The sequence below is a fragment of the Cetorhinus maximus genome, chromosome 10 (assembly GCF_964194155.1).
Source record: "Cetorhinus maximus chromosome 10, sCetMax3.hap1.1, whole genome shotgun sequence".
In the NCBI taxonomy this organism is placed as follows: Eukaryota; Metazoa; Chordata; class Chondrichthyes; order Lamniformes; family Cetorhinidae; genus Cetorhinus; species Cetorhinus maximus.
In genome coordinates, this window is record NC_135888.1 from 6,731,164 (window position 1) to 6,758,241 (window position 27,078).

Genomic DNA, 27,078 nt, shown 5'->3' on the forward strand with positions numbered 1-27,078 from the left:
GCACAATGTTGTTAGGGAGTTTCAACATTTTGACCCGGCAACGATGAAGGAACAGCATATGTTTGTAAGTGATTTGAAAGGTAATTTGATAGTGTTGCCCTTGTCCTTCTAGGTGGTAGCAGTTGTAGGTTTGGAAGGTGGTGTTGAAGAAGTCTGGTCAAGTTACTGCAGTGCTCCTTCTAAATGGACAATCCTCCAGCTACAATGTGCCTGTAAGTGGAGAGAGTGAATGTCTTAAGGTGATGGATAGGGTGCCAATCAAATGGGCTGCTGTGTTCTGGATGGTGTTGAGTTTGTTGAAAGGTTGTTGGACATACACTCATCCAGGCAGGTGAAATTATTCCAGCACACTCCTAACTTGTGCCTTGTACATGCTGGAAAGCCTTTGGGAAATTAGGTGAACCACTCTCGACAGAATAACCAACTTCTGATCTGCACTTGTGGCCACAGTATTTATGTGGCTGGTCCAGTTAAGTTTCTGGTCAGTCGTGACCCCAGAATGTTAATAATGGGAGATTCAAAATTTGGTAATGCCACTGAATGTAAAGAGGAGGTGATTAATCTCTTGTTAGGGATAATGATTGCCTGGCACTTGTGTGGCATGAATGTTACTTGTCACTTACCAGTCTAAACGTGAATGTTGTCCAGGTCTTGCTGCATGCAGGCATGGATGACTTCATTATCTAAGGCATTGCGAATAGAACTGAACACTACAATCATCAACAAGCATCTACACTTCTGACCTTATAAAAGGAGGCTAGGTCATTGACGAAGGAGTTGAAGTTGGTTGGAACTAAGATGAGGAACTCTTGCAGCAATGTCCTAGGGCAGAGTTGATTGGTCTCCAACAGCCATAACATTCTTCCTTTGTGAGCCAGTTGTAAATTTTCCCTCTGATTTCCATTGACTTCAATTTCACTAGAGTTCCTTGATGTTACACTCAGTCAAATGCTGCCTTGATCTCAAGGGCAGTCACACTTGCCTTCCCTCTTAAATTAAGCTCTTCTGTCCACGTTCAAACCAAATTTGTAATGAGGTCTGGAGCCAAGTGGTCCTGGTGAAACCCAAACTGAGCATTGGTGGGCAGGTTTTTGGTGAGTAAGCACATTTCAATCTCATTGTTAATGACCCCTTTGATCTCTTTGCTGATGATTGAGAATAGACTGATGGGGCAGTAACTGGCTGAATTGGATTTGCTCTGCTTTCATCGACAGGACATACCTGGACAATTTCACTTTATCAGGGAGTTGCCAGTGTTGTAGATGTACTGGAATAGTTTGGCTAGAGCCTTGATCAATTCTGGAGCACTGGGTTTTTAGAGCCCACAGCCTTTTCTGTATCCAATATGCTCAGCTCAAGAAATCTTGACATCACGTTGAGTGAATGAAATTGGCTGAAGACTTTTCTGTGATGTTGGCAAGTGTAGGAAGAGGCTGAGATTGATCATCCATTTGGCATTTCTGGCTGAAGATGATTGCAAATACTTCAGCCTTGTCTATGCAGTTACCCCAGCTGGGAAGTAGACATGAGAATATTGGATGAAGACTGAATCAGGCTTAGCTGTGAAACTTCTCAAGATTTTAATTTCCTGCTGACATACATTATCTAATCTTACATATGAAGACTGGGCACTTATGTTCTTATGTTCATGCGTACTTGAGAAAGATACCAGAAGGCTGACGGTACCTGCAACACCAGCACATCAAGATCTGCCTTCAGGGAAGGACAAAATTGGAAATAAACTATCAAGTTGGAAAAAATGGTACATCAGGAGAATTGTGTTCAGTTCTGAACACTACGTCTTAGGGAGGTTATGCCTTGGAGGGACTACTGTACATGCTTACTAGAATGTTACCAAGGCTTAAAGGGTTAAATTAGGAGATCTGGTTGCAACTACTTGGCTGTATTCCCTTGAGTTTAGAAAATGGAAGGAATCAGTAATTAAGTGTTTAAAATTATTAAAAAATTGGATAGAGTTGGTTCAGGGAAGCTATTTCCTCCGGTAAGGAATTTCAGAATAAGAGGGCACAATCTTCAAATTAGCATTTAAATTAGGAGTGAAACCAAGACACAATTTTACACACAAAAGATAGTGAACATGTGAAATTCTGTCCTCCAAAAGTCCGTGGATGCTTGGTCAATTGAAATTTTCAAAACTGAGATCGACAGATTTTACAATGTAAAGATATTGGGAATATGGATCAAAGCCAGTAAATAGAGATGCAGTGCAAATCAGCCATAATCTGTTCGAATGGCGGAACAGACGCAAGGGGTTGAATACTCCTGTTCCCGTGATAACAATTTGGAAATTGGCCAATTCTTTTCAGTAATTGAAGGAAAACACTCTAGATTGACTACCTTCACCTCTTGAAACCTGAATGGGATAGTCCTGAAACTGCAAAAATAGAAATCAGTCTTTCACTTAATATGACTAAATAAGTAGAACTGATGAATTAGCTACCTCCTTTTTGATAACCAGTGGTTTACATCACAACTCCTGCTTCGACCTCTAATATAATCCTTCATCCTCTTACTTTCATACATGAAGGAAGAATCTATGGTTCTGAGAGTCTAGACCAAAATTGATATTTTGGTTCAATTTTAATAGGTGAAGACAATACAAGTCCTAACCATGATGCTGAAGACCATATTTCAAAGAAAGAAGTGGTGATGGAAACACCTTGTGAAACAGTTGCTTCATCTGAGACTCTTGATTCAGAATTTCAGCAGACTGAAGTAAATGTCCATGAAACACTTCACCTTTACCTGCCTATCCATGACATTCAAGAGTTGGAGGAGTTCACAACCACAGGGTAAATCTTATTATGCTGTATGCCTTCCCCTTTAAGCTTTTCCCATGTTACATGGGGAAGTCACAATGCTGGTTGATCACCTTTCATATCAGCCACCTTTTTTTGTTCGATTTGGCGAGTGCTTTTACAGCTGGATGCCCTTTCTGCCACTCATCCTCCCCATTTACCTATTATGCTATATTAGCAAGGTTTTTTTGCAAATAATGGAAAAACTTGCATTTATATGCCTCCCATGTTCCCAGAACGTCTCAAAGTGCTTCACAACCAATTAAGCACGTGTGAAGTACATTTACTGTTGTAATGTACAGTAACAAACAGCCGATTTGCTCACTAATAGGTCCTCAAATTAATAAAATAAATGACCAGATAATCTGTTTCAGTTAAATTGGCTTATGGATAAATGTTGGACTGGAGACTGAGAGTATTCCCCTGCTCTTCTTCAGATAGTGCCATGGAATCTTTTATGTACAGTTGACAGACAGAGAGCCTTGGAATAACCTCTCATCCAAAAATTGACACCTCCAAAGGTGCAACACGTCCTTAGCAATGCACTTAAGTAATCCATCATGAGTCATAACTAAGTACAATATTATACCCATCGTGATAGTGTTCTTTAACCTTGCTCATCAGGGTAGCTTCTTAAACTCACTGATGAGTGTATTACGTGTTTATAACAATGTTTTATTTCCTATATGATATTCTATTACTGGAAATATATCTTCTGTTACATTTTATGCATCTTGGTGCAACAACACATTGCTGTAAATGCACAACTGTGCTCCCCATACAGGAAAAAATATCTTTACAGATTGTATAAACAAAAAATATTTTATTTTGAAAGTGCAGTTTAAAAACCTAGATTAAAACGAAACTTCCTCATTGAGGTAGTGCCCCTACTGTGTGGTTATTTGCATACTGATTATTAATGCCTTGAACTATCTCAAACAAAATTGAAGGAGAGACAGAGTTTAAACAAATCTCATTAGTTTACGTATTGTGAATTCAAATTGTATGTTACATTTTGAACTACCACATAATATAGATTATCGCCAGGGATGATGCAAATATATCTTCCAGCATATTTCCTACATTTGCAGCAAATACCTATTAAGCCCAGGCATTCTGTGTTCAGTTGTCATGGATATATGGGGGTCCCACATCTGAAGTGTCCCTAAAGTTTACTACAGCAGCACCAATGTGGCATGCATAAATTGACTGATTTAATTTGACAAAATGCAGTCAGAGGTTATTAATCAGACCAGTTTTCTTAGAATCCAAATTACCGGATAAACAAAATTTTGATTCATTGAGTCCAATATAGTGATCAAAAGCAAGGTGCAAAATGGAGTAAAAGAAACTATCCTATAATATGTAGGCAGTAATGTACGTGTTGAAAACTGATGTTCCATTGATTGCATGTATATAATCAGCTTTATCATTAAAGACAAGCATATTTCCCTACTGGTTATCAAAATTAACATTTTGGAAGACTTTGTCAAGCATGCAACATGGTTATGTATGTTAAATTTGTTCATACCCATTTGCAGATAATTTCTGTTCACTGTTTACTTTTATCCAATTAATCAGGTGTGACTAACTGAATTAATCTGTTGGATACATGGGCCCCAATTTTAAGTGGGGACAGGAATGGAGCTTGTGATGATGTAAGTGATCAATGGCCACATAAGTTCAGGAGCTTTGGAGGTCTGGTCAATTTTAATGGAGAAGTTTTATATCTGCAAGGCTTCCAGGTTCCCTGGATAGTTAATACATCTGTGGGAGTCCAGCCCACATTATGCAGTTCCAGTGGGTATCCCGGCCTCAGTTTAAAGCACAAGTGCACCACCTTCAAGGGCTACTGCATTAATCCAGGAGTCAAATCTGTGGAATTGTTAATCACTTGTGGAAAGTTTCCAGTTATCTGATAAGAAATGTGTGATGGTCCACGGATTCTCTGTTACCTCACTAGAGATGATACAAGCTGCAGTGAGAGCCAGAAGAAATGTGTTATTCCCATCAAGTGGGAAAACTAAATCTGGAGCCGTCACTAAGAAGGTGTAGATCGAAGTGGTGGAGAAAGTCAGCAGCAGAAATCTGACACCAAGGACCTGGATCCAGTGCTGAAAACAATTTAGTGACCTCAGGAAATGTCAGTGTAAATTCTTCTGTACCTATCTCTTATTTTGCACCTGCTTTCACTTCCTCTTCTCCCTCCTATACAATTCATACTAATCTTCACCCCTAAACCTTCACCCCATCAATTACAAAGGCACACTGTATCACCTATCAACCTCACACCTAAAAAATGCCCAGCTCTCGATTCCTCCTTTCACAGCTGCCATTAATGCCATCCTCATCCATCTCCTCTAATTTTTTCAGCCTGCCCATACACTTGGCAACCCTTATCAATTTACACTGTAACAATTTATTGCAAATGCTTGACATCTCCAATCCCATAACACATTCCTGATTTCCCATTCACCCTATGCATTGCATCCAGAAGAAGCATACATCCTGACTAGCCACTCGTAATGGCGTTCTAGCTTTTTTACGGGAGAAGAAAGCATAAGATAGAAGGGAGAGCCAGCACTGGTGAAAGACCATGCAAGTATGTGGCAGTGACCCCGCTGGAGGTGGAAGCAGTGGAGTTAAATAGCCTATGTAATGCAGGTGACAGTGAGGTTAGCAGCTCAACCAAGCAGGGTGACTGATTTAACCTTAAACCCCTTCATTTGCAAAGGCCAACAGCACCTCAAACCAACTTCAACACCTTCCCTCAAGTAGTATAGTCAAGTGTTAATTTATACTTTTTAAAATTACCATTCCTAACTCTACACCCTTTCTTTCCTTCAGAACCTTCACATTAAGAACATAAACCATTGTCTACAGAGGATGAAGACTCCTCAGAGGAACTAATCCTTCCTGAGGATGCACTGTCAAACATTGCATCCTTTGCAGGCACTAGTGCAGATACTGGCACATCAAGTGGTCATCTTAGTGAGGTAGATGGTCCAGAACCCTGCGAGTCTAATGGCACATGAATCAAAACAGATCATGGTGATTGGGACAACAGAGGAGAATCACGCCAGAGGGTGCCATCCTCTCCAAACTATGTTCAGCAGCAGAGAGGTGTAGACCTCTTGGATACAACCTTGAAACGGAAGATATTGGAGACTCAACAAATGAGAGAGTTTTGGCAATCTTGCTAGGCACTTTCTCCACTCTGGCAGGGAGGATGGAGAAGTCCACTTCCACCATGTGTCGGGTGCATTCACTGGGTTTTTCCTCTCTACAGTCTACCATGGAGCATCTGGTCACCTCCAGGGACACTGCAGCAGGAGTACTCAATAGGAACCATCAAACTTTTCAAACTTGATAGAGGCTTAAAGTCTGTCCGCCTTGGAGAAGTTGGGGGACAGAGTAGATCAGGGCTTCCAAAATATGACATATCTTTCCCGGTCTGCCACTCTGCCAACTATTAGGGCTGATGAGCCACAGCCTCACGGAAGGGAAGTTGGTGGTTTAAGATGCTGAGGGATCTTGACAGGGTGGATGTGGAGAGGATGTTTCCTCTTGTGGGGGAATCTAGAACCAGGGGCAGAATCTTCTGATCGGCGAGCGGGGGCGGGGGCCCACTCGCCGACGCAGAGTGACGTCAGGCGTGCATCCTAACATCACCTCGCATCATTTAGATTTTCAGGTCAGCAGGCGCGTCACCGACTCGGCTGCGCGCCCGCCAACCTGTCAATGGCCTATTAAGGCCATTAGAAAACTAATTGAAACCATTAATGGACCTGCCCGCCCAACCTTAAGGTTGGCGGGCAGGCCTGGAGCCCTGGCAGGCTTCTGAAAAAGCATGAAACCTCATGCACGGGTGGGATGAGGTTTCATGAGTGATTAAAAAATCTCAGAACATTTCAAAATAAAAGTTATGGACGTGCCTCAACTCACATGAGGGGATATGGCAGCGAAATTTTTCTCATCTGTATTTGAAGTTTCAAATCTGAGCCTATCTTGAGGCAGCACTTTGCCTCAGGGAGATCTGTGTGCTCTTTCGTGTGCATGCATGAAAGAGCACGCTCCCAGCTCAGGGAATCCCCCCCACCCCCGCCTGCACAGGAAGCGCTTCCTGGTGGACATCACGCTGGACGGGCCTTAATTGGCCCGCCCAAGTAACATGGCAACACGCCCCCAAGCGGGGGCGCCAATTGGGAACCCGCACATCCCCCCTGACAAGGGGAAAATGTTGGCCTAGGGGGTCACTGTTGAAAAATAAGGGGTTGTCCATTTAAGACAGAGATGAGGGGAATGTTTTTTCTCTCAGAGAGTCTTGACTCTGCCTCAAAACGCAATGGAAGCAGAATCTTTGAATATTTTTAAGGCGGAGGTAGATAAATTATTGATAAGCAAGGGGGTGAAAGATTATCGATGGTAGATGGGAATGTGGAGTTGAGGTTACAATCAGATCAGCTATGATCTTATTGAATAGTGGAGCAGACTCGAGGGGCCAAGCGGCCTACTCCTGTTTCTTATCTCATATGTTCGTATAACACTTCATCCTCTCTCAGAATGTCATCACGTCTCCTTAGAAAAGCACCTTTCAATGAACAGAAAACATTTGATGTGTTACGCCACACATCTTGTAGTGCGATCTCCAGTATTTTTAAATGAAGACCAAACATTGGTTCGCTACAGAGACATTTAGTCTCCCATTGAGAAATAATAATGACATGAAGCTAGTTTAATCTAAAAATAGAAGAGAACAACTAAAAACCAAAGGTGCTGGATCATAAAAAAGGCTAAGTTCAATGAGATAAGGAGCGATCTGCACCAAATAAAAACATGAAAAATAAACTGAAATTTAAAAAGAGAGTCTATGACAAAACTAGAGCTAATAATGCTCAAGAATATTATGAATAAATATAAAAAGTGTAGTAGTGAGGTGTCAAGGGAGATTAGAAGGGCTAAAAGGGAACAGGAAAAAGGCTAGTGGACAATATCAGAAGTAGATAATAAGGGTTTTAATAAGATTTTAAAAAGTTGCAGTCAGATATAGGGTAGCCTGTGCATGGTCAATGGGGGAAATCTCATTGTGGAGGATAAAGTTATGACAGAGATATATTAAGTAAATATTTTGTCAGTTTTTATAAATGAAGATGCAAGTGAGAACTGCAAGGGTGTGAAATTCATTTGTGTATCGCTGCTACAAAGGTCTACCTGATGTTTTCTTGTGTATGAATTGCCACTGGCTGCTTGCTGCACAGTGTTAGTGCACTGAATTCACATGTGCAGGTGCATCCCCTGTGTGTACCCAAAGAAGTTGAAAGAGTGAGACCATTACACTTTTGACGTAAACATGATGATGCAATGCCAAGATACCAAAATTGGTCAATGAATGTGCAATCAACACCTTCCTTAATCCTCCTGAAACAACGAGCAATATGAAGTAAATTGGCCCTGTTCTGGGGCTTTTTAAAGGGCCACTCAGTAAGATGCAGCTGAGGTGCTTATGACTTACTTTTGTTCAGGCAAAGTCTGTGGAACTTGGAGGTTTTTGTTGACCACAGGAAGGCATAAAATGACATTTCTTTGCATAGGTATGAGGGCAGTAGATGCAGTGCCAAGCTCTGCAACATGAGCAGAACATGCAGAGAAGGATGCAGTGAGGGGAAGCTCTGTGAAGAAGGAGGGCTTTCTATAGAGACATGCACTAAGGGTCTGCCAGGTGCATCATTCCTACATAGCAATGAGCCAGGAACAGTGCCTGGGGAGGCTACACTACAAAAAGGCAGTAGTGACAAGTCGTGCACCTCCTTCATAATGACCTGGAGCCACAAACCAGGGTGAGGACTGCTCACCCAATGGCTGTGAAGATCACCATCACCCTCACATTTTATGCCATGAGATCGTTCCAGGTGTGAGCTGGCAACATCAGCAATGTGTCACAATTCGCCTTCCATAGAAGCATCAGGAAGATCACAGAAGCACATACAGAGGAGTGAAAATCAGGATGAAGAGCATGTGGATTCACCAGGATGGCTTCAAGATGGTGTAGGCTGTTTGGGCCCCTCTAAGTCAACCAAAGAGATACCACAACTGTAAGAGCCATCACTCTCTCATTGGGCTGTTGGTGTCTGACCAAAACAGGAACTTAATCTCGGTAAATGCCTGCTATCCTAGCACATGACACAAGGGCTACCCTTTCCACATACAGCTCATGATTCTCTTTCATCATCCTACCATGCGACGTCAGAGGGCCTTCAAAAATAGCTATGGAGTCACCTACAACGCCATGGAATAAGCCATCGGTCTACTAAACCAAAGGTTTTGCTGCTTAAATTACTCAGGGGGGATCTCTACAGTACTTGCCGGTGAAAGTGTCCATGCTTGTGGTGGTGCTTTACCCTCCACAACCTTCAATTATGAGGGCTCAGTCATTACATCCTGGAATCAGGAAACCATGTAGGGAAGAGGAGAAGACCCATCCACCACATGCAACTGGACACAGTGAGGTTTTGCTTCAGTTGAAATGAACTTCTCCCCCTCCAACATGGATCCACCATTCCCTAACAGTACATCCATTTCAGATTCCCCATCACAAAATCTCCTTGCCAACATCATTCAATAAAGGCCAACAGCAAAAATCTTCACTCAACAACTTTTTCCAGAAACACATCAAAATACAAAAAAAAAACTTATTACCCCTTAGTTCCTGTCTTGCAGTTACCCTTACTTGGCCTATGTAGTGCTACCCCAATGGCTGCAGCATGGCTGGTAGAAGGCTGCTGAGTTTCACTGGGGGGTACTGCAGTTGGCCTCCGACCAGCCTTGGGTTTCGAGGACCCCACTTTGGATAGCACTACTTTGGCATGAACAACAGCAGTCTGGGCTGACTGGCTGAGAAGCAACAGCAAGGACACCATGGTGGGAGCACAAATACTACCATCCCGAGAGAGGATTGAAGGTACATGCTCCACAGTGCCACTGCCATTTCTACAGGCACCACCTCATTAATCCTCAATCTAGAGCGCAGATTGCTGAAATGCTGTCAGAGCCTGCATGCCTTGTACAGCAGTGAGAACTGCATTCACAATGACAGCTGTGTGTATCTGCATGCCAGAAACTTGAGCTTGCATACCAGCAGCAAGGAATCTCATGACCTCCATCTGAGCTTCTACTGCAGCACTGAGACATTGAGAGGCCTCGACCCGTGCTGTACTGGAAGCTGACTAGGCAGCCTGCAGACACTCCATCAAGGATCAGTTGGACAGTGCTGCCATGGCAGTGCCCACCTCTTCCAACTATAGAAAAGGAATTGGTTCTGAAAAAAATGGTAGAACTCAAGATAGATAAGTCACTAGATCCTGAGATATCTTAGCCTGTAGTAAGAAGTTAGAGAATAGATACCAGAGGCTTTGTCTGGAGAATGCATTGAACATTTTGAAAAGCATGAATAATCAAGGACAGCCTATATGCATTTATTTTTTAAAAATTGAGTCTCAATGGCCGATTGGAGGGAGAGAGTGAATGCAGAAAATACAATGTATATAGATCTTCAGAAAATGTTTTATAGGGTGATTCATGGGAGGCTTACCAGAAAAATTCAGGCATAAGGTAGAAGAAGAAATGTAGCAACATAGAAGAAAAAGTTTGTTGATGGAAGTATAACAAATGATTGAGGTTGCTCAGATTGGAGAAAGTTTGGAAGTTAAATATTGCAGGGGTCAGTGCTGGGTCTACTTTTTTGTTCTTGGTAGATATATGCTGATTTAGACTTGAGCTAAGGAAGCACAAAATCCAAACTGCAAACAACACAAAAGTAAAGGTTTGGCAAACAATGAAGTGGACTGCAAAAGGCATCTATTTGTGGAAAAGACAGATAGTTGGTAAATGCAATTTAATGTTGAGAAGTTTAATGTTGATACGTTTTCTGAGGAAAAAACAGGGAATGGGTGCACACACTGAAGCAAAAAGCATTGAACTGCATGGAACAGAGCTAGGGGTTCACATGAATATCTTCAAAGTACAACTACAGATAAGTCAGGCCATAAAAGGATAGCCTTTTGAGTTTTACAAATAGGTGCAAAATAATGATCAACTCTGTACAAGGTGATAGGCCATAGTGATATGCACAATTTTGGCAATGTTTTATAGAAATGACACTAAAGTCATGGAGATTGTAGATTCCAGGAAAATACCAGGAATTAAAAACAATGAATATGAGAAGAGGTTTGAAGTACTGGGATTATTTCCACCAATGCAAAGAAGGTTAAGAGGAGATTTGTAAAATTATAGGCTGTTAGGAGAGTCAATAATGAAGAGTTATAAATTTAAAATTGTCACTAAGGAAGTAAAGATGTGGGATAAGAGCAATTTCCTTTAAAGGAAGCTGTAAAGGTGAAAGCAATTGAATCTTTTAAGGGCTAAGTGCTAATATTGAAGCAGAAGAAGTTACAAGACTATGGTGAGAGGGCAAGGCAGTGAGATTAGTTTTGGAATGTTTTATCTAAGTGCCAGCACAGTACAATGAGACAAATGGTTTTCTTCTGTATTGTAGACTATTATTCATTCTGTGGTAATAATTTTCTGTTATGGGGTAGTTCTGGATTTTCTCCATCTCCAAACCAAAGCAGAGGTTCAACTGGTGAAGATGTCAGTGAGCATGCAAGAACACACTTTCAACACATCTTCCAAATAGTCAGGGATTCTTGCACACAAATCTAGCGCAGACACATAACACACTAACAGTCGAGTATTGACATTGCTAAAGCAGGAAGACCTAGCACATCAATATTTCAATTAGTTTCAGTACTGTTCAGTCAAACAGTGTCGACACTAACAGAAGTAGATATCATCAAGGAAAAATAACAATTTCTGGGAATATAGGGTTTATATAATCTAGACTCAATGCTTGGATGGAAACCCATATCCCATTTAAAAGTAATCCAAATCATGTTTAAATTGAAGGTAGTTAGTTTTGACCATATGAGAGTTAGCTATGTAAAAGAATTAATGGTAAATTGCTTCAATTGGCACTTTTCTAACTACGTCTTATTGATTCTTTGCAAAATTTGACAATTAGTGAATGTAAATACAACGTAAAACTGCTCCAGTGCTCACTCTTTTGAATGTTTTGAAAGCATTCTACTTTCAAAAAAATCCTTATTCAAGCTTCTACATTTCTAAATAAATTCACATTTTAGTATTACGCTACTAAATTAGGGGTCAAATTCAATCTTATATCCCCTCAAGAAAAAGGGAAATATAAAATCTAATTTGAGGAGTTAAGCTGATTATATTTTTTGCAAACTGCAGACAAAACAGGACCTACTGGCTGTTGTAATACTGTTGTAACTTTTTTATACTGAATTAAATCTATTTGGCAACATGCAAATGAGATAACACTTTTTTTGTTGTTAAATCCTGAATCCCCTGAGATGGAAGCCATGATTTAACATAAATTTCTATCTTGCAGACTAGAAAGCATTGTATACTTAGACCAGTTTTGATCAAAGATGACTGGGAAAATTCGGATCTGCCTCAAGTTATCTACAAATAACTGCTTATGCAGTTTCTAATGCCAATCTTTCCACAAAACTCTCTTGAAGCTCTCCAGAATTGTCTGTGCATATAAAACAAATTGGAGCAATTCCCCACATTTTCATCACCTTTAGTTTTCCTGAAGTGACGCTGAACTACCAAAGTTGTAGCATTTTACTGCATTTTTGCTCCAAGATAATGTAATATCTTCAAACAAGTGGGAGGTGAAAGGATCCTAAACGCTGATTTGGAATATGCATTTGTGACTGTGGGGGAAGGAAAGTAGAAGGAGAATGACATCTAGATGTTATCTGCCTGTAAATCATTCTTAGTCCCTTCCTTTGCATTTTTGCTGAAAAGAGCCTAGAATACGATCCCATGATATTTGTGTATTGTTGTGAAATGTATAATAGTGATTGTCCCATAATGCAGAAATTCAACCTGTAAAACTCAACAGGTTTATAATATTTTGAGAATCTGAGGGCAACAGGCTACTTGCACAAGGTCAGTTACACCAAAAACCTACAACCCCAAACTTTTATCTTCAATTCAAAAATATCTGGACATCAGACATTTAAAGAAAAATTACTGTGCCACAAATTGGGAATGTAATTTTATCTTCAAAGTGTTATTGCCTCAGCACTAACAATAGATAATTTATGATCTCCATTCAAATCAGTTATTGGTGGTTTCATAGATGCAATTATGTAAGTGCACTGTACAATTCTGTGGTTTTCCTGTACACCTTCTCCGATGTTCAATTCCTGGCTCTACAATGCATTTTTAAAGGTAAAAACCACTTCAAAGTGAATGTTCCCCATTTACTGCTTTTTGATTGTTGATTAAATTGTATTATAATCTGTATGACAGAAGAAAAAAATCAATAATTTCTCTGTGCTTTATTTAAAAGCTATTCACAAGTGCAGGATAACCATTGTCAATCTTTTAAAAAGAAATCCCAAGAAAATAAGAGGCCTATTTAATTTTAACCACCAATTTCATCATCAGCATCATGTCACAAAAGCTTACAAATGAATTTGTCAAAACAGAATGACAAATTATCATTTTGAAATGGTAGAAACGAATTGGTACTCAGAACTAGACATTGTAGCAATCTTCCAATTGCAGAGAAGTCAATTGGAATCTGATTTGTTCCTTTAGCTGTTCAGACTGAATTTAGATTTTTAGCATTTCTTTAAATGCAATACAATTTAAATAATGTAAGTGTGTCAAATCAGCAACTAATAATAGGAAGGCAATGCCAATTAAAAATGCACATCCAAGATCAGGCAGCAAAAGTATAAATTTAACTGCACAATAAATTGTTAAGAATCAACATAATTAAACCTGACTTTTGTAATAGTTTATTTACAAAATATTTTTAATTTATCTCTCAAAACAATAATTATATACAGGTATAAAGACAATATTGTGATTACATGTATAAATGTGTTAAAAAAACATAAAAACTAAAAGCAATAGTGACATAAAATAATAATGCTTCCCCAATAGGAATGCAATCAATGAAACCCAAAAGTACAGACAATTTTTTTTAAAATGGGGAATTGTGATAAATACTGTATAAAATGGCCTATGTTAAACAATTAAAGCACATTAACTAAGTCATTCTTTCCAATCTAGTAACCTAATATATCATGACAAACTTTTTGGCTCTTGCTTATTTTCTCCAAACTGAAATTTGGATCAATGGTATTTACTTTCAACAATCAAATTTGCAGTAAATTCTGAAACACATAACAATCCCAATCCCATTTTACATATTCTAATTCAAAATACTATTTTCTGTGGTTATTATAAAGCGTAACTGGTTTAATTTAAGGGTATGCCCATTAATTAGCATGGTGACTTATACTATAGATTTTTGGAGTGTTTAGTTTGATGAAACATTGTGGAGAATTTCCTCACTGTCGGGGGGTTTGTGCGGGCGGGCGCGCAGCCAACTGGCACCCCTGATTGGCTGGGCGCCACCATTTTACGTGGGCGGGCCAATTAAGGCCCGCCCAGCATGATGCACACCCGGATGCGCTGAGCACAGCCTGTGCGGGCCGGGGGAGTAGGCTGAGTTGGGGCCTGTGCTCTTTCATGTGCGCGAAAGAGCGCAGAAATCTCCCCGAGGCACAGTGGTGCCTCAGGGAGATTAGTTTCACGTATAAAACATTGAATAAAGAGAGAGAAAAAATTTAAGGACATGTCCCCTCAGTGAAACTGTCACATGAGCTGGGACATGTCAATTAATGTTAATAAAAAATTTTCCAACACTTTAAAAACGTCATGAAACCTTATCCCGCCCGTGGATGAGGTTTCATGATAAATGCGAATGCCGCCTGGGCTCTTCGCCTGCCCCCCAACTATAAGGTTGGACGGGCAGATCAGGTCAATGATTTCATTGATCGTTAAATGGCCTTAATAGACCTTTGACAATTTGTCAGGCGCGCAGCACATCATTTTATGCCTCGGCGAGCGGGCCCTGCTCCCACTCACCGAGCCAAAGACTCTACCCATTATCAAATATAGTCATGGGCCAGAATCTTCAGGTTGGCGAACGGGAGCGGGCCCTGCTCACCAACGTGTAAAATGACATGTGGTGACGTCGGGCATGCGTCCTGACATCACCACATGTCATTCCAATTTTCAGTTCGGCAGGCACGCACCAGAGTCGGCTGCGCATCCACCGAACTGTCAAAGGCCTATTAAGGCCATTTAAATTCCAAATAAAATAATTAACTGAGCTGCCCATACAGCTTTAAGCTTGGCGGGCAGGCGTAGAGCCCAGGCGGCCTTTGCATTTATCATGAAACCTCCTCCACGGGCAGGATGAGGTTCCGTGAAGGTTTTTAAAGTTTAATGAAATTTTTTAATAAAATTCATTGACATGTCCCAGCTAATGTGACACTGTCACATGAGGGGACATTTTAAAAAACCAAACTAATCTCCCTGAGGCAGTTCCATGCCTCAGGGAGATTTCTGCGCTCTTTTGCACGCATGCGCACAAAAGAGCGCAGGCCCTGACTCAGCCTACTCCCCCTGCCCGTACAGGGAGCACTCAGCGCTTCTGGGTGCACGTCACGCTGGATGGGCCTTAATTGACCCGCCCACATAAAATGGCGGCACACAGCCGATCGCTGCCCGCACCCACTCCTGCCCACCTACCCCCAACGGGGAGAAAATTCTCCCCATGGAGTTACATCGAGTGTACAACACAGAAGCAGACCATGCTACCCATCTAGTCTATGTAGGCTTTTATGCTTCACCGCCTCCTCCTACTCAATTTCATCTAACTGTACCAGAATATCCTTTTCTTCTTTACTCCATCATGCACTTATTTAGCTTCCCCTTAAACACATCAATTTAGTCATGGGCCAGAATCTTCAGGTTGGCGAACAAAGGCGGGCCCTGCTCACCAACGTGTAAAATGATGCACGGTGACGTTGGGCATGGCGTCTTGACATCACCACACGTCATTCCGATTTTCAATTCGGCAGGCACGCACTGGAGTCGGCTGTGCATCCACCGAACTGTCAAAGGCCAATTACTCCAGTCTTTGGGTAAAAAGTTTCTCCTGAAATCTTTATTGGATTTATTAGTGACTATCTTGTATTTATGACTTCTAGTTTTGGACTTTGCCAAAAACGGAAACCCTGTCATTATCTTGAAGACCTCTATCAGGTCACCCCTCATTTTCTCTTTTCTGGAGAAAAGCACCCCAACTTCATCAGCCTTTCCTGATGAGTCCTGGTGTCAGGATGGGGAAAGGTGGTGGCATAGCGGTATATTTAGTCACTGTTCAAAACCTCCACACGCGGGAGTACACAATGATGTTGGGACGCTCACCCGACTAGTAATCCCAGAGACCCACGGTAATGCTCTGGGGATCCAAGTTCAAATCCCACCATGGCAGATGGTGGAGTTTGAATTCGATCAATAAAAAAATTTGGAATTAAGGAGTCTAATGATGACCATGAAACCGTTCTCGATTGTCGTAAAAATCCATCTGACCTTTAGGGAAAGAAATCTGCTTTCCCCTTACCTGGTCTGGCCTACATGTGACTCAGTATCCACAGCAATGTGTTAATCTTAAATGCCCTCTGAAATAGCCTAGCAAGCCACTCAGGTGTATCAAAATCACTAGAAAATCCATAAGGAATGAAATTGGGCGAACCACCTGACATCAACCTCGGCACCAGAAATGACAACAGCAAGCTCAGCCCTATCAACCCTGCAAAGTCCTGGCAACTTGCGCCAAAATTGGGAGACCTGTCCTACAGACTAGTTAAGCAACAGCCTGACATAGCCATACTCATGGAATCAAAGCTTAAGATAGGGGCGGATTTTCCCCTTGGCGGGTGGGCCTGGGAGAGGCCACGCAATGGTCCACTGCCCACGTTCGGGCCCCAACCATGATTTCACGCTGGCTGGCCAGTTAACGGCCAGCTAGCATGAAACACACGCTGATAACCTCAGCACTGCCTGGGTGGGGGCAGGAGGAGCGCGAGTGCTGAAGTGTGTGCATGCGCAGGGGTGCGCTCAGCAAAAGTTCCCTGAAGGCATGGAGCTGCCTCAGGGAGCTGAAGATTTTTAACTTGAGAAATTAAGATTTTAACAATAAGGAAAACATGTCCCCACATATGACTCTGTCACATGAACAGGGACATGTGAAATATGAGTTTTAAAAATTTTTATTGTTTTTTTAGTCACTGTTCAAAACCTCCACACCCCTGTGGATGAGGTTTCGCAAAAAATGCAAAGGTCGCCTGGCCTATTCGCCGGGGGGCAGCGAAAAATTCAATTTAATTAATTGATTAAGGGGCTTAATAGCCCTCTTAATTGTCGGCAGACGCACTGCTGACTGTCGCACGAAATATCGCAGGAGTAAACAATGATGTTGGGACGCTCACCCGACGTCTTTTGCGGGCTATTTCACACTCGTGCATGTCAGGCGTGCACCCACATGCCAAGCTGAAAATCCCGCCCATAATGTCCCATACAACAACATCACCATCCTATCCCGTCCCACTGGCATGACAGACCCAACAGAGGTGACGGCTCAATGATATATAGTCGGGAGGGAGTTGCCCCGAGAGTCCTCAATGTCAACTCTAGACCCCATGAAGTCTCATGGCACCAGGTCAAACATGGGCAAGGCAACCTCCTGCTGATTAGCACGTACTCCCACCCCCTCAGTTATTGAATCAGTGCTGTTCCATATTGAATACCACTTGCAGGAAGCACTGAGGGTGGCAAGGTCACAGAACATACTCTGGATGAGGGGCTTCAATGTCCATCACCAGGAATGGTTCTGTAGCACCACTACTGACCGAGTTGGCCAAGTCCTAAAGGACATAGCAGCTAGACTGGGTCTGCGGCAGATGGTGAGGAAACCAACAAGAGAGAAAAACATACTTGATCTCATCCTCACCAGTTTGCCTGTCACAGGTGCACCTGTCCATGGCAGTATTGGTAGGAGCGACCACTGCACAGTCCTTGTGGAGACGAAGTCCCAGCTTCACATTGAGGATACCCTCTATCATGTGTGGCACCTCCACCATGCTAAATGGGATAGATTTCGAACAGGTCTAGCAACTCAAGACTGGGCATCCATGAGGCATTGTGGGCCATCAGCAGCAGCAGAATTGTATATAACCACAATCTGTAACCTCATGGCCCAGCATATCCCCCCTCTACCATTACCATCAAGCCAGGGGATCAACCCTGGTTCACTGAAGAGTGCAGGAGGGCATTCCAGGAGCAGCACCAGGCGTGCCTAAACAGGAGGTGTCCGGCTGGTGAAACTACAAATCAGGATTACTTGCGTGCCAAACAGCATAAGTAGCATGCAACAGACGAAGCTAAGGTGATTCCACAAACAACGGATCAGATCTCAGCTCTGCAATCGTGCCACATCCAGTCATGAATGGAGGTGGGCTATTAAAACAGTTCACTGGAGGAGGAAGCTCCACAAACATCCCCATCCTCAATGATGGGGGAACCCAGTACATTGATGCAAAAGATAAGGCTGAAGTATTTACAACAATCTTCAGCTAGAAATGCTGAGTGGAAGATACATCTCAGCCTCTTCTGGAGGTCCCCAGCATCACAGATGCGAGTCTTCAGCCAATTCAATCTACTGCATGTGATGATAAAAAACATCTGAAGGTACTGGATACTGCAAAGTCTATGAGACCTGATAATATTCTGGCAATAGTACTGAAGACTTGTGTTCCAGAACTTGCCATGCCCCTAGCTAAGCTGTTCCAGTACAGTCACAAAACTGGTGTCTACCTGGCAATGTGCAAAATTGCCCAGGTATGTCCTGTACACAAAAATCCGGCCAATTACTGCCCCATCAGTCTACTCTCCATCATCAGTAAAGTGATGGAAAGGGTTAGCAACAGTGCGATCAAGCAGCACTTGCTTAGCAATAACTTGCTAACTGATGCTCAGCCTGGGTGCTGCCAGGGTCACTCAGCTCCTGACCTCATTACAGCCTTGGCTCAAATATGGACAGAAGAGTCCAGTGGTGAAGTGAGAGTGACTGCCCTTGACATCAAAGCAGCATTTGACCGAGTGTGGCATCAAGGAGCCCTAGCAAAACTGGATTCAATGGGAATCAGAGGGAATACTCTCCGCTGATTGGAGTCATACCCAGCACAAAGAAAGATGGTAGCAGTTGTTGGAGGTCAATCATCTCAGCTCCAGGACATCACTGCAAAAGTTCCTCAGGGGAGAGTCCTAGACCTAACCATCTTCAGCTACTTCATCAATGACCTTTCTTCCATCAAAAGGTCAGAAGCGGGGATGTTCACTGATGATTGCACAATGTTCAGCACCATTTTGTGACTCCTCGCATCCTGAAGCAGTCCATGTCCAAATGCAGCAAGACCTGGACAATATCCAGGCTTGGGCTGAAAAGTGGCAACTAACATTCACACTACACAAGTGCAAAGCAATGACCATCTCCAACAAGAGAAAATCTATCCATTGCCCCTTGTTATGACACAGCAGTTGATTAAAGGCTGAGTTGTTCAAATCCCAGAAGGAAACTTGAACAACTGTCATAACCTATATTTTCAATTGGTATGTTTGAGATGCAGCTCTGAATTCAGGAATAAAACCACCGAGCCTCAAGAGTTTTTTTTATATAAATTAATAAATGTTTAATTTAGTTTTATCAACTAATTAAACACATACACATGTCTACAAATTACTCCCATAATAACTTTTAAACAAATCCCCAAATTAATCACTCCCAGGTAAATCTTCACCAAGGCAACAATAACCCGTAGACTTTAAACAAACACCAGGCAAAGCACATTTGACCTTACAAATTCAAAATGAGGTTCCTTTCACTTTGGTTCCTTTGCACAGTTGTAGGCTTACAGGCTGGTTAGATCTTACATGCCTCTGACTCACACACACGACTCTTCACATGAATGTTTATACCTAGCTTCCTCTTTGAATGTAAATTTTCCATTGTATTACTAGTTTTTTTTAAATTTTACCCCTCCTAACAATAATCCTTTCATTCCACCAATGTTATTAGTAATATCAACACATTCTTTGTGTCTCCCAGCTAAGTGCAAGATTTTACCCCTTCTTTTGAATGGTTTATTCAACAAATACAAATTGTACTTTACCTTTTACTCCTTACATTTATCTAATTAATATCTCAAACTACTATACATCAAAGCATGCAGACTAGCTGGCTTCAATCCAATTAAGACACACACATAGACACAGACCCTACTACAAGTCCAATTTAAAAATAATTTCCAATAACATTATAATTAATATTTCTTCATGACACCCTTGACATTCAATGACATTACTATCGCTGAACCCCCCCACTATCAACACCCTGAGGGTTACTAATGACCAGAAACTGAACTGGACTAGCTGTATAAATATTGTGGCTACAAGAACAGATCAGAGGCTAGGAATCCTGCAGTGAGTAATTTACCTCCTGACTCCCCAAAGCCAACTACAAGGCACAAGTCAGGAGTGTAATGGAATACTCTCTACTTGCCTGGTTAAGTGCAGCTCCAACAACACTCAAGAAGCTTGACACCATCCAGGACAAAGCAGCCCACTTGATTGGCACACCATCCACAAATATTCACTCCTTCCACCACTGACGCACAATGGCAGCAGTCTGTACCATCTACAAGATGCAATGCAGGAACTCACCAAAGGCTCCTCAGACCACATCTTCAAAACCCACAACCTGTACCACTTAGAAGGACAAAGGCAGCAGATGCATGGGAACACCACCAACTGGTAGTTCCCCTCCAAGCCACACACCATCCTGACTTGAAACTATATCACTGTCCCTTCACTGTCACTGGGTGAAAACTCTGAAATTCCCTCCCTAACAGCACTATGGGTGTACCTACACCATATGGACTGCAGCAGATCAAGGTGGCAACTCACCACCACATTTTCAAGGGAAATTAGGGATGGGCAATAAATGCTGGCCTAGCCAGCGACGCCACATTACTTGAATGAATATTTTTAAAAATCATCATTTTTGCTCCTTCACCAATGCCTACAATATCCTTTTTACAATATGGAGACAGGAACAGTTCACAGTATTCCCAAGTGTGGTCAAGCCAACATTCTATACAAGTTTAACTTAGCATCTTTGCTTTTCAGTTCTGTCTCTCTAAAAGTGAACCCCAGTGCTTGGTTTACTTTTTTTTAATTGACTTCTTCATCTGCATTATTTAGTGGTTTTTGTATCTTATTTCTCGATCCCTTTCTCCCTACCCCATTCAGGCTCTTGTTATCCAAGTTGTATGTAGCCTCCTTATTTATCCCTTCAAAATGCGCTATGTTGAAATTCATTTGCCAATTACTTGCTTATTCTGCCAATTTATTAATATCTTCCTGTATTTTATCACACTCTTGCTACACCTCCCAATTTGGTGTTGCTACAAATTTTGAAAATTAACTTCTGATTCCTAAGTCCAAATCATTCATATAAATTGTGAACAACTGGTCCCAGCACTGAACCCTGTTGAACACCACTTCTCACCTTATACCAATTTGAGTAGCTACCTTTAACAACTGCACTGTTTTCTATTTTGTAGCCAGCTTGCTATCTATTCTGCTACCTCTCCCCTGACTCCACATGTTCTGACCTTAGTTATGAGTCTACTATGCAGTACCTTATCAATGGTCTTTTGAAAATGCAAATACATTACATCCACTGTGTTATCCTACAGAAGCAGTTACCAAAAGGAAACCTGGATAAAAACACATCATTTTGGTTACGTCTCATCTCCTGAAGAGGGAGAAAGATGCATGCTGGGGAAACAATTTCAGGGGTGCTGTCAGTGCCATAGTACCTTACCAAAGTCAGTATATTTCACGTGCACCAGGACAGTGTTGATAGGGTATTTGACTGTTATAGACTATTATGGCCGAGTCTGTTGTCATTCAAAATTCACATAATCAGATTTGTAATGGAGAGGGTGAAGGCATTGAATAGCAATCAGAAGCATAATTGTTGGCTCCTCATTCTGTACCCTCCCATGCTCACAGTTGTGTGCTCAATTATCATGCCCACATTCCTCCCATCTTCATTCTGAAAATGGGGATCCATTTAACTTAGCACACCAGAAATTGAACTTGAAGCTTTTGTAATATGTAAGTATCACACTATTGACATGTTAAGCTATTATACCTTCAGAAATTTCAGCAGAACATTACATTTTAAAATGTAGTGTCTCTGTTTAGGAGCATATGTTTATAAAGTTAGTAGTGTAAATGAAAATTGCTGGAAACAGAATGAATGGTAAAAACACTGGAATTCGTCATTTGAGAAATCTTTGTTTTAACTTATCTCACAGGGAACCATGTGAAGATGTTTCACAGAATCTTGAGGTATCCAGTGGAGATTTAAAGAGAAAACAGAATTACAAAAATACTAAAACAAAGCAAGAAGAGAAGAATGGCAATTGGATCAAAGATTCTGCCTGGGCATCTCCGCCTGGCAGTAGACTCGAAGATCACGTGCAGAGAAGATTAACACATGCAAGGAAGAGTGTCCCTGCTGCTGCAGTTAATGTAAATTCAATAGAACAAAAAAAGTACTCTGAAATATTGGAGGATCCCTGGAGCAGACTAAACCAAACACAACCATTAAAGCACAATTACATCAACCGTCCAATGTTCGATTTAACCATATATGACGTGGAAGCTGAACTGGACAATACCAACAGACTCCAGGAGGGTACATATATCAACAATTCACAGTCTAATACCAATGAAAATACTACTCTTGTTCCCGGCATAGAGAATGACAAAGAGAAAACAAATACCTTTGGATCCAGTACCTGGAAACCTGAACACTATGCTGTCAGTGACGAAACTAACTTCTTGGGTAGATCTCAGAACATTCATCAAAAACAATACATTTCAAGGGAACATATGGCCCAAAATAAGTCACCACATACCAAACAGTAGTGTTGCCATTTAAAAAGCTGATCATTGGATTATATAGGAAGTTAAGGGGTGGCTAAAGGAAAACTTGATAAAAGTGTTCAACTTTGTGTTAAGTTTTAATAGTAAAGGAGAAACTGTTTCCATTGACAGGAGGGTCAGAAACTAGAAAACACAGTTTAAGATAATTGACAAAGGAACCAGATTGGCGTGAAGGAGCAATTCTTTTATGGAGTGCATTGTGATAATCTGGAGTATGCTGCTAGAAACAGTGGTGAAAGTGGACTGAATAGTAAATATAAAAAGGCATTGGATATATACTTGAAAAAGAAACAATTCCAGGTTTATGGGGAAAGAACAGTGAAATGGGACTAATTTGACAGCTCTTTCAAAGAACTGTCATAGGCATAATGGGTCAATGGCCTCCTGTGATCTATGATTCTACGTTAGCATTATTATGCAGTGAGGATTTTTTAAAGTTAAGATTATTGGAAGCAAATATGGAAAGGCTTGGCAGCTTATCAAGTGAGAAATAACTTACGTATTGTAGATGTTGGCAATCTTTGATGTCACTACAGGAATAATTAGTAATACTGCATCAGTGTTGCGACCAAGTGAGAAGGAGTGAACTGGCTCCCTTCTATTCAACCTCCTCAGTTGGTCACGGCATTGAGTTTCTTTTTACGAGGATATGCCTTTTGCAGGTCAGAATGTATTTTACTATTTAAGCTGTGAGCAATAAGAATCCAAACAAATAAGGTTTTCTTGAGTCAAAGAAGCAAATTTATTAACCCCTAAAACCGAAAAAAATAGTAAAAACATAACATCATGCATTCGGCCCTTATCTGGTCATTAGGGCACATACACACAGGTATCAGAAATAAGGGGAATTAGAGTCCAATAAAAAAGGTAAAAGAATATATGGTTAAGCGTCCTTTGGTTGCCCTTGAGGTGTACATTTTAAATGTGCGGCAGATTTAGGTTAGCTGGATTCTTGGATGCGGTCAGATGTAAAGAATGTTGCAATTATTACAAGATCTTAGTTTGCTGGTAGGTTTCTGGTAGAGTTGGCTTCTTGAGCCAGGTAACACTCTTATTTCAAAAGAAAGAGAGAGAGAGAGAGAACGCCCTCAGCTTGTTTCTTCTGCTGAAGACTCTCTGGACACCGCATGTGTTACTTGCAATCTCTTTCTAGTGGCTGGTTTGAACTGTCTCAGTTCAAACTGCAAAAGTTCCAGTAAGTTGAAAGTTGAAAAATCATATTTTCAAAAATAAAGGTGCATAGCCATATAACACCTCCCCATCACAAAGAAATGAAATGTGATTCGCTCTCATTTCATTACAAAGTATGAAAGCACAAAATAAAGAAAAAACACATTCACTTTCAGCCTTGGTCTGGATTATTCTTTCAATTCTAACTGGGTCTCTTTAAGTTCTGGACAGGGTGTCCACAATCACATTCAATTTACCTGCTATGAGGATAATTTTTAGGTGATATGGCTGGAGAAACAAACTCCAGTGGAATAACCTTACATTCTGAGTTTTGAATTTCTCCACAAAGGTCAAAGGGTTGTGGTCGGTTTGGATGCGATCTGTCTATATTTGGATATATATCTCTAAGAGTTTGAGAGCCAGTAATAAACCTAGGGTTTTTTTTCCTAGCCTAGAATACTGTTTCTGAGGTTTGTTCAGTTTTTTTGGAGAAGTACCCAATTAGGCTCTCTATTCTGGATTCATTCTCCTGGAGGGCAGCCCCTACCCAGAAGTCACTAGCATCAATGGCTACTTTAAAGGCTTGGTTAAAGTCTTGGTTAGCACTGGTCCGTTTATTAAAATGGTTTTCAGTTTCTCGAAGTTGCCTGGCATTTCTCAGTCCATACTACTTTTGCTTTTTTCTGTACTAGATCTGTCAGTGGGGCAGCTATGGTGCAGAGGTTTGGGAGGAACTTGTGGTAGAACCCACACATCCCTAAAAATCTCATGATTTCCCGTCTTGATGTGGGAATGGGAAACCCTACTACTACTTTTACCTTTGCAGCTCTGGGCAGTACTTGTCCTTGACTCACCACATTTCTTAGATAGGTCACCTGAGTCTTAATGAACTCGCTGTTTGTAAGATTGACCACTAGGTCAGCTGACTGTAATTTCTGGACGAGGGCTTCCAGTTGTTCTAAGTGAGTTTCCCAGGTGTCACTGTACACTAGGAGGCCGTCTAGGTATACTACGTAATTGGATAAACCCGCCACTGCCTGGTTCATCAGCCTTTGAAAGATGGCTGGGGCATTTCTGAGTCTAAATGGCATGTCTCAACATGGTATAACCCATCCAGAGCTACGAAGGCGGAGATTTCCTTCACCGGGCAGTCAAGGGAACCTGCCAGTATCCTTTGAGTAAATTCATCTTTGTAATGTAGACTGCGTTACCTACTCTATCTTTGCAGTCTTCCAGATGGGGGTTCATGTAGGAGTCAGCTCTGGTCACTGCATTAACCTTTCAGTAGTCAATGTGCTCGAGCACAACTGAGGAACTCCAGCCTCATCTGCTAGGTTTTATTAATTGGTGCTCCACCATGTAGTTAATCTCCTCCCGAACCTGGGTTAGCTTTTCTGGACCTGGAAGTTGCCTTTTGGGAGGGGGCCTTTCTAACATCCATTTCATGTAGAGCTAAAGTGGTGCAGCCTGGCTTGTCTCAACAGATGCTTTTAAATGCAGTGAGCAGCCTTGTCAGGTCTCCTCGCTGTTCTGCATTTAGGTGGATGAATATGGTGTCCAATTTAACTAGAATTTCGGTGTTTGCTAGCTTGACTGTAGGGAGTTCAGTGTGAACCTCACGCATGTCTGCCTCCAATTCTTCCTCACTGTTCTTCTCATCCTCCAGGTCTGTTGTCATTGCACAGACCATTACCTGCTTGTTCCCTTCTGGGCTCTGATATTGTTTTATCATGTTTACATGACACAACTTTTCCTTTTTCCTGCAGTCTTGGGTGTCAATTTATTTATTCATGGGACATGGGCATTGCTGCCCAGGCCAACATTTATTGCCTATCCCTAATTGGCCTTGTTCAGAGGACATTTAAGGGTCAGTCACATTGCTGTGGGTCTGGAGTCACGTGTAGGTCAGACCAGGTACGGACGTCATTAGTGAACCAGATGGGTTTTTATGACATTCAGCAATGGTTTCATGGATTTCATCAGGCTTTTAATTCCATATTTTTATTGAATTCAAATTTCACCATCTGCCATGGTGGGATTTGAACCTGGATCCCCAGCGCATTACCCTGGGTCTCTGGAATACTATTCAGTGGGAAGTCCATATAGGTAAAAAATTATGGTAATTCTCCCACTACTATTTTGGCAGATATGGTTGTTAGGAGAACAGCCTCTGAGAAACGAATAGCCACATCCATGATGGTAAGGATATACTTACCTTTTGTTTTGGCAGGGCCCCCACACAGTCCACTAGCACCTTGCCTGATGGTTCCCCAAAAGCTGGCACAGGAATCATAGGTGTAGGTTTTATTGCAGGTTGGGGTTTTTCCCATAACCTGGCAGATATGGCAGGTTCTGCAAAACCTTACTACATCCTTCTGAAGGTGTGGCCAGTAAAAATGCAGGCTGATGCTGGCTTGGGATTCTCGTATACCAACACGCCCAGCCATTGGGATTTCATGTGCTAGCCTTAATGTTTCCCCATGGTACCTCGACTGCAACATTATGTGGTGGATCACTGTCCACCCATCGTTTGCAGGTTTGTGAGGGAGCCTCCACTTCCTCATCAGCACATCATTTTTAATGTGGTAGCATTCAGGGATTGCCTCTGCCTCAGCTTCAGTTTGGACAGTCTGAGCTAACTTTTTTAACAAAAGGTTGACTTTCTAAGCCACAACAAAGGAAGACCTACTTATTACCTCCTCAGGGCCCTCTAGACTCCTGAAAAGGTCTCAAATAATCAAACAGGGTCATCTGTCTGCCGTGCCACTTCAGCCTTCTCTGACAAAGTTTGTCTGACCAAAGACCAGGTTGACACACAGTCAGGGAAAATGCTAGATACTTTTCCCTGCAACTGTTCTGTCTCCCTGACCTTGTTCAGCTTCTCTGAGACTACTGGGGATGCTATCACTTTTGATCCCACCAGGTTGACCCCATCCACAGAGAAACTGGGGACAATTACCATGGTCACCCAGTCCTGAGACAAGGTTGCACTCCAGGTGCACCTGGTATAAGGAGTTGGGCATATATCTTTCACTAACACCTTGGCACTTAC

General features: G+C 41.7%; 1 protein-coding gene across 2 annotated transcripts in view; it reads left to right on the forward strand.

Moving 5' to 3' along the window:
• Positions 1-27,078, forward strand: part of LOC144685421 (uncharacterized) — a 222,521-nt gene that overhangs the window by 16,043 nt on the left and 179,400 nt on the right. Inside the window, exons 5-6 of one of the 2 annotated variants that reach the window (XR_013577725.1) lie at positions 2,609-2,813; positions 22,223-22,971. Coding sequence is in view for 1 of the 2 variants with exons in the window: in XM_078549884.1 (XP_078406010.1) it covers positions 2,609-2,813; positions 22,223-22,838 (821 nt within the window). In the remaining variant the exon portion in view is untranslated. Of the gene's footprint in view, positions 1-2,608; positions 2,814-22,222; positions 24,556-27,078 lie in introns of those variants that run through there. The other variant, XM_078549884.1, reaches the window with a different exon arrangement.